General features: G+C 54.1%; 1 protein-coding gene across 1 annotated transcript in view; it reads left to right on the top strand.

Annotated features, from left to right (window-relative positions):
• Nucleotides 1–2,769: 2,769 nt before the first annotated feature.
• Nucleotides 2,770–8,567, top strand: part of LOC114005350 (carcinoembryonic antigen-related cell adhesion molecule 1-like) — a 17,421-nt gene continuing 11,623 nt past the window's right edge. Inside the window, 5 exon segments of the mRNA XM_027766760.1 lie at nucleotides 2,770–2,956; nucleotides 3,838–4,194; nucleotides 7,286–7,564; nucleotides 7,974–8,073; nucleotides 8,075–8,166. Of these exon segments, the coding sequence (XP_027622561.1) occupies nucleotides 2,887–2,956; nucleotides 3,838–4,194; nucleotides 7,286–7,564; nucleotides 7,974–8,073; nucleotides 8,075–8,166 (898 nt within the window). The 5' untranslated portion in view covers nucleotides 2,770–2,886.

Below are 8,567 nucleotides of genomic sequence, written 5' to 3'. Positions count from 1 at the left end.
ATGCTCCTCTCGGGATCTTGGGCACGCACGCGCATGCACCTAGCATGAGGTTAAGCCACCGGGTCCGGGACTTGAACCTCGGTCGTCTACATGGGAGTCCAGCTACATAGCCATTATGCCAACTGCTGGTCCCAAATTTTAGACTTTTAATAGTGACCAAAAAAAGTCCTATGTGGCCAAAATTAATTATTTAATTTAATTAAATAAACATTGCTTGGGACCCACACTAGGTGCCTCAGTCTCTTGCAGACTGAACTGCACTGCTGTAAGTCACATGACCTACTACAGGTTCAGACCCAGGTTAGCCTGAACACCTTCTGGGCACATTCAGACACCCCAGATCCTGAGGAGCTGGAGGGTTGGGAAAAGGAGATCATGGCATGACGAGACCCTGTCTAGTATCCTTCCTCTCTCCCTCTCTCTCTCTTTCACTCTCTCTCAAAACACCACCTAACTGCCCAGCACTTTTTCTTGTCACTTTCATCCTTGTCCACAGGAGGGCAGCAAATTCCACCTGCCAGGAGTCTCCCAAGAGGTGATCTTCAGCAGGGCCCATAGGCCAGCAAGGTGTGACCGACCCCAGTGACCCCTCAGGTTACGGGCTCCCATGCTCTCAGCACTGTCCCATGTGCACTCCGGCTCCCGCCCTACCAGGCACCTGCCCACTGAAGGCTGTGTCCTCTGCAAGGCAGCCCCTTCGCCCACCCTCTTCGTCCTTCCCAGGGAGCATCCACTCAGCCTCAGGTCTCAGTGAAAGGGCCCTTCCCAGGGGGCTCCCTGTGCTCCTCAGACAGTTCAGCCCAGCACCGTCTCCGATGCCCACACGCCGCCCCGTCACCAATCCTCCTCTCCATCGGAATTAACCCATAGCTCCTTGGTGATCACCGAGTGCCTGTATCCTCCATGAGGGACACTCCATGAGGGCAGGGACCACGTCTGTCGTGTTCTGCACGAGCCCAGTCCAGTGCCTGACACGTCACAGATGCTCAATGAACACGTGTTACACAAATGGGGAAGCCACGCCATGGAAGCACATCGCCTCCGTGTGACACCTGAGGTCACACGTGTTCCGTGTGGACATGGAGACAGTGGCTCAGCACACAGGGAGGACAGCAACTGCCCACACTGCCCAGCCCTTTCTTACACTCGTACCAGCAGGAGTGCCGACAGGGCCCACTGAACAGTGAGGGGTCTGAGCGAGGGCGATTCCTGGTGTTCGGGGATCAGCCTCCCAGGCCGGGCCCCTCTCCATGAAGCCTAAGGGACACCTCCCTGGCCCTGCTGCAAACCCTCAGGGACAGGTGGCCCCTCCTGAGGCAGCACATGCCCAGGCGCCAGATCTCCAGCCCTGGACCAGGAGTCCCCTGGTCAGTGCCCATCCTCTCCATGGGCTCACCCTGGAGACCCACGTGTGAACAGGGCCCGGCTGACCTGCCCCTGCAGCCTGGAGGTCAGAGCCCACCTCTGATAAGGGACACCTCCCTGGCCCTGCTGCAAAGCCTCAGGGACAGGTGGCTCCTCCTGAGGCAGCACATGCCCAGGCGCCAGATCTCCAGCACTAGATCAGGAGTCCTCTGGTCATTGCCTATCCTCTCCATGGGCTCACCCCGGAGACCCACGTGTGAACAGGGCCCGGCTGACCTGCCCCTGCAGCCTGGAGGTCAGAGCCCACCTCTGCCAGGGCTCAGGGCCAGCTCTCCACCTGGAGTCTGCTCAGCTCCCTGGTGCAGCTCCTGAGACTGGCTGCAGGTCTCCTCGTGCCCTCCAGGGGGCGACCTTGGGACACAGAGCCAGCGGTCAGGAGCTCAGTTTTCCTGAGACCAGAGCGTGGCTTGGGCAAGGAGGTGGAGATGGAGCCTGATTTCCACCCCTTGCTCCAACAGGCCCTCCTGGTCCCTGCCACTGCCTGCTCTGGTCCTCCCTGGGGCTCTGAGGACGCTGCCCTGCCAGGGCTTCCTGTGCAGCCCCACTCCCTCTTGCACCAGCTATGTGGGGAGGTGGGATGACCTCGGGAGGTCAGCCAGGGAGAGGTCAGTGACCACCCAGGATGGTCGGGAGAACTTGGGGAGGCCCTGAGCCACAGCTCAGCCCACATGGAGTCGGGGGCTTCCTGAAACGTCCCCATGACAGCCAGCCCATGGACCTCCAACTTCCCCACCACAGTCCTCTCTCCCCTGCCACTCAAGATACCTCCCCTCCACACCCAGGACCTGCCACTTCTCCTGGGTCTCTGTTTTGGGTCTCTGTCCCCAGACCAGAGCCCAGGCTGGTGAGACCAGAGAAGGAAGGACGCTCTCCCACCCCACTCCTCATTAGACTGTCCTTTTCTGTCCCCAGCCCTCTGTGCCACCTTCCTGCCATTTCAATCCAATCTTCCCAGGGCATTTGAAAACACTGGCAAGATCCAGGTGCCCAGGTGGGTTTCTGTGTCACAAGTTTTCCCAGGGCATTTGAAAACACTGGGAAGATTCAGGTGCCCAGGTGGGTTTCTGTGTCACAAGGGGAAGAATCCCCCTGGTTAGGGGACCTCCTGGTCTCTCTGTGTGGTACTGACAGACCACGCCCAGAACACAGCAGGAGTCAGTGTTGAGGTGGGAGGGTCTTCTTCTAGGAGACAGGGATCCTCATCAGTCTTGATTCTCAAAGAGAATTGTAGACAGAGGGAAACTGGAAAGAAGAGGGAGGCAGGACTCAGCGGGGAGGGCACAGGGTGGCCTCCTGGGCAGACCCCGCCCCCAGCCCACGTGACCCTGGGAAGTACTCCTGCCCTGGGAGGAGGCTCAGCACAGAGGGAGGAAGCACAGCAGAGCGGCCCCTGCACAGCAGCAACCTGAGCCGTCTCTGAGGCCAGAGCTCTTCCCACAGAGGGAGGACAGCACAGGCAGCATGGCCATGGAGTGCCCCTCAGCTCTTCTCCACAGGGAGTGCGTCCCCTGGCAGAGGCTCCTGCTGGCAGGTGAGGAGGAGGATTCCCTGGGATGGGTGGGAGGAGGGGAGCACAAGACTGGCCAGGGTCTCCTAGTGTAGACAGAGCTCTGAGAGGGCACACAGGACTTCTTTCTGGAGTTGTCAGGGAGAGGACACAAAGGAGGGAGAGTGGGTGAGCAACAGGAAATCTCAGTGACCTGAACTTTCTAAGAGGCAGAAAAATGTCAATTGTCCCGTTTTCCATGTTACTCAACTCTGGCATCTACATTTGGCAAAATGATAATGATAACTATATGAGGGTGGAATTCCAAACAAAAACAGAACCAGGCACAAAAAATTACAGTCACCCACCAACCTGTGCTGCCTGGAACACTCATTAATTCACACAGGTACTTGCAGCCTGTTCCTGTCATCAGGATACAACAAAGATCAGACAAGCCCCTGTCCTCACGGAACTCTCCTGCTAGTGGGGTGGAGGCAGTGAAGATCAAGGGTGTGAGGTCAGGGATCAATGAGGGTCAGGGAAGGCACAGAGCAGGTCAAAGTCTGAGGGTGAAGACCCAGGGTCTCTACGGAAGGTTGTCAGAAAAGGAAGGTCCCAAGGACACCCTCACATGTGAGCAGGAACCTGAGGGCATTGAGGGCCAAGCCGTGTGGACACCAGGGGGAGAGCATTCCACATGGAGGAAATGACAAGTTCAGAGGTGCTGGAGGAACAATAGTCACCCTGCTGCCCTGGAGCTTGTAGGGGCACACCAAAAAATAGACATGAACACATATACACATACACACACACATACAAACACACCAAGGCTAAGAGTTGAAGAGATCTGCTCAAGATGTAGGGCCCCATCTTTGCATCTCAATACGTAGGTCCATATTGACTGATTTCTCTCTTCTCCCTCCCAGTCTCACTTTTAACCTTCTGGCACCTGCCCATCACTGCCCAACTCAGTATCAAATCGGAGCCGTTCAATGCCACCCAAGGGAAGGATGTTCTACTAAGTGTTTACAATGCATCAGTGGATGTTAGCGGGTACCAATGGTACAGAGGGGAAAGGGTGGACAAGAGCCAACTAATTTTACAATATGAGATGAATTCTCAAAAAGTCACTGAAGGACTTCAATATAGCGGTCGAGAGGAAATATTCTCCAATGGATCCCTGCTCCTCCATAATGTCAGCCAAGACGATGCAGGATTCTACACCATACAAACCGTAACTGGCATTGAAACTGACCAAGCAATTGGACAATTCCGCGTATTCTGTGAGTAACTCCTCTGTGATCTCTGGGTTTGGGGATGTGGTTAATGCTACTTCACACACCTCAGCAGGATTATCAGGCCCAGACTGTGCCTACACCCCGCCCCCTACATGTATCCTCATCCTGACATTTAAGCATTTAGTGGAGGGAGATGAATTTCAAAATATCAGAATTTCTTACTCAACAATTCTGACCTGCCAGACATTCACAGCAGAGAGGGGCCAGTCAGATGGAGAAATTCACCAGGGCAAGATTAGTCTCAGTCCAGCACCCCCCTGCCCCAGGCCCTTCCCTGTGAACTTGTCCATGAGAAAGACCCTGCGAGATTTAATCACGGCATTTCCTGGGGGCCCTCTGAATCCTCCTAGAAAAGCTTAACTCTGGGAACCCCTACCTCAGGCCTGTCGACACCAGTCACTTGACTCCCCTTGAACTTGGGAGCCTGTTCTCAAGGCTAGGTTTTGGCCCCTTGGTCAGGCCTGGCGGAGAGTAAAGATTTTCCAACTGCCCGAGTCTCTCTTGGAGCTGGTCAGCAGCCAGAGCTGGGCCCAATGACCCACATCTGGGCAAAGACAGTCTCGTCCTACATCTGACACACAGCATGGAGAGGACAGATGGACAAGTTCCCAGGACATTTGCTAGCTACCGTGGGGGACATCAGAAGGCCAGCAGGCCCAGGGAATTTTTTGCTCCGGACCACCAGGAAGCAGAGTTAAGGAAGCCTGTCTTGGAGGCGAATATGAATGGACGCTGTTTATTCAGACAGCACTTCTCCACCAAGCCTAAGTCAGGCCATTGTGAATATTTTAACGTTAACTGACAGACAATATGGCGAGCCAGATCCCATTTACCATTCATCCTGTTTTATTAAAGGGAAACTTTAATCAAGGTCACACAGAACATGGGTGGCAGATGAGCCCCTCGAAATCTGTCTGCAGCCTTAGTCCTGTCCTCTCCTAAACCCCCAGGGCCTTACAAAGTATATATGGACCCCAAGGCCAGTGACTGACCCAGATCCTCTCTTTTTAAGCATCAGCAGATCAGAGAGAGAGAGATTCTGATCTGGAGTGGGGGGCAATGTAAACAATTTTACTCTAGAACAATGTCACCTGCTTTAATGATCAGTGTCAATGTGAGGAATGTCCAGGCTCCCATCTCAGCTGAGGGTGATCCATACCCTCCTTCACTGGACTTGAACCCGTTCTCTGTTTCCTGATGTGCTGGGTTCACTCCTCTGGAAGATAAAAGAATGTCTTTGCTGTCCCCCTCCCCTTGCCATCCCCTGCAGCCAGCAGTGTCCAACGTGTGATAAACTCTAAGTAGTTCTAGGATGAAGGGGGAAGGAATGAATGGTGAATGAATGAACGAAAGATCCATGATCTATACAGAGGCTGGACCCAATGCGGGATCCTGGCCACACCTCTTCCCTGTCCCTCTAGGTTGGAGACTCCCGTTCCCTTAGACCCTGCCCAACCTCAATGAATTTGATCAAACTCTAGTTGTGTTTCCTGAGACAAAAAGAAAAGAAAGCATTTCGCATGCCTGAGTTGGGCTCCTCCTCCTTTTGCCTGACTCTCCCTAGGAGTTAGTGACACGGATCTCTTTTCTGTATTTACAAACCTAACATTTACCATCGCTCCCAAGTTGCTCCTCCATCTATGTAACTGAGACACCTCGGACTCTATGACAGTTCTGTCCTTAACAGGACTCACAGGTCTCTGCCTGGGTGTCACTGCAACCCAACTTGAGGCTCTGCTTCTTCCTCTGTCACAGTGCATGGGGCACCGCTGGCCTTCGGGCTGTGGACTAAGACCTTACTGTGCTTTCTCAGGAAGTGTTCCTCTCAGCAACTGCTCTTAGATTCTTAGGGAGCAACTATAATTTTCAAAATATTTCCAATTTTCACATGGAAGAAATTTATTTTATTTTTTAAAGAATTATTTATTTATTTAATTCCATTAGTTGTTATTATTATTTTTTTAATTGGAGTAGCAAGAGACACAGAGAGAAAGGAAAAGTGAGAAAACAAGTATCAGATCCAGGACTGGAACCCCAGCTGGCCATGTGGGAGCCCAGTGACCTAACCACCCTGCCGCCTGCCTGTGAGGATTGCAGGTTATTGTTAAGCTGGAAGAAATTTAGTTGCCCCTCAAATTTGTATTTCATAGCAACAAGACACGGTGCAGAGGGGGAAAAGTGGACAGGAGCCAACAAATTTTACTGTATGAGGCGAATTCTCAAAGAGTCACTGAAGGACCTCCATAGAGCGGTCGAGAGACAATATTCTCCAATGGATCTTGTGGACCTTGTCCACGAAGGTCACAAAGGTCCAGGAAGTTCATGGTCCCCACTTTCAGACATTCACCTCTCCTGGAATTGTGAACGACCTGTTCTATTTCAGGAAGGATCAGCATGGCCCTCACCTGCCCTCTGAGTAGGAGAAGGGACTTGAACGTGCAAGGACAGAGAACGTGGCTCTGCTCCAAACACCCCAGCTTCTGCCTGCCCCCTCCGCCCTTTCCTAGATCGCTTCGTGGACTCTGCTCTAGCTTTCGGGTGGTCACCGCTTGTGACAGTCCCCACACCCGGGCACAGCTGCCCCTCCTGGCAGGGAGCACTGGGCTTGCTCCTGGTCTCTGTGTTGTCCCTACCCCCACGTGCAGTCCTCCCGCGCTCCTCTCTAGGAGGTCCAGGGAAGGCGGCCTCGAGAAAACACACCTGGGCTGGGCAGGGCAGGACTGTGCAGCCAGAAGGGACTCAGCACCCCCTGGTCCCCAGGGTGGTCAGGCAGGGAGCCAGTCAGTGAGCACCTGAACAGGTCCCCAGGGATCTCTGACTCTCCGTCCTCGGTGCGTCCACACCCAGACCCGGCTGCTTATCCCACAGCTGAGAAGGTCCATGCTCCCCACACACAGCAGGCGGCCCCAGGTGCACCGAGGGCCAGGTCGTCAGCGTCCGGCTGAGACACACCCGTGCCTTGGTCTTTTAAGGACTCAGGGTGGCTGAGAGGTGAGAGCTGCCACCGCTGATTGAAGGCTGCCTGGGGAGGACTCAAAGGTACCAACAGGGAATCTTCTCTCTATTGTCTTCACAGTGGAACTGCCCAAACCCTTCATCACTAGCAACAACTCCGACCCTATGGAGGGTGAGAACTCTGTAACACTCACCTGTGAGCCTGAGACTCCGGACACAACCTACCGCTGGTGGATAAATGGTACGAGCCTCCCGGACAGTGACAGGATAGCGCTGACCAAGGACAACAGGACTCTCACTTTACTCAATGTCACGAGGAATGACACAGGACCCTATGAGTGTGAAACTCAGAACCCAGTGAGCACCAACCGCAGTGACCCCGTCTTCCTGAATGTTTCCTGTGAGTAACTTCTGCTCCTCCGTGGCCCGGGCTGCCCACCCAATTCCACACAGCCAGGGACAGGGCCACTTAGGCCTTCTGTAGCCCAAATTCACAGACCCTCAACCTTGGACACCCAGGCTGGCCATGACTGCCTGCCCCCCAGGTAACCCCAGGCAGGCCCAGCCTGGAGCCAAGACCAGGAGGGAAGGGCCTGCTCTTGTCTTTAGAGGCTCAGGGTGGACAATCTGTGATGGGAGAAACAGGTTAATGTCTCAGACTCAGGCTCTGCAAACACAGGCGGTGATGGCTGGGAACTTTTAGAGCAAGGTTGTGACACAGCTCAGGGGGATCCCGTGACCCTTCTACAGACCAGGAATGTCCCCTTCCTCTGATGACATTACATTTTGCTTTACTCTCTTTGTTCCAGATGGCCCGGACCCTCCCACCATTTCTCCCCCAGACTCGAATTATCCTCCAGGATCAAACCTCAGCCTCTCCTGCCACGCAGCCTCTAAACCACCTGCACAGTAATGCAAATGATAGTGGATCCTACATCTGCCTCGCCCATAACTCAGTCACCGGCCTCAATAGAACCACAGTCAAGAATATCACAGTCCTTGGTAAGTTAGTCCCTGGAGCACTGGCCTTGAGTTCAGGGGTTAAGTTTGTTGGTTTTCAGAAAAAGATCCGGAAGAAATTCCTTCCCACCCTGTGTCCCACAGGCACAAGCGAACCCCAGATCCTCTCCCTGAGCCCTCCAACCCTGTCCTTGCAGACTCTCTCCTCCTCTAGCTTCTCTGCTTTCTCATGGCAGACCTTGGATCCTGCCCCAAAGTGGGTGGGGCTTCCTCAGCCCCAGAGAGCCCCAGTAGTGGGAGGGGCTTCACAGAAGGGGAAGGGAGAAGGGTCCTCAGGGTCACATTGATTCTGTCACTGACTCATCCCTTTCTGTCACCTCTTGTTGTCTTTTCCGTCCTCCATGAGCCACAAGAACATAAGAAGCTCTGAATCAGGCTCACAC

Source organism: Tupaia chinensis, unplaced genomic scaffold, assembly GCF_000334495.1.
Source record: "Tupaia chinensis unplaced genomic scaffold, TupChi_1.0 Scaffold000067_1, whole genome shotgun sequence".
Classification (NCBI taxonomy): domain Eukaryota; kingdom Metazoa; phylum Chordata; class Mammalia; order Scandentia; family Tupaiidae; genus Tupaia; species Tupaia belangeri.
This window is presented reverse-complemented; position numbering and strand designations above follow the sequence as displayed.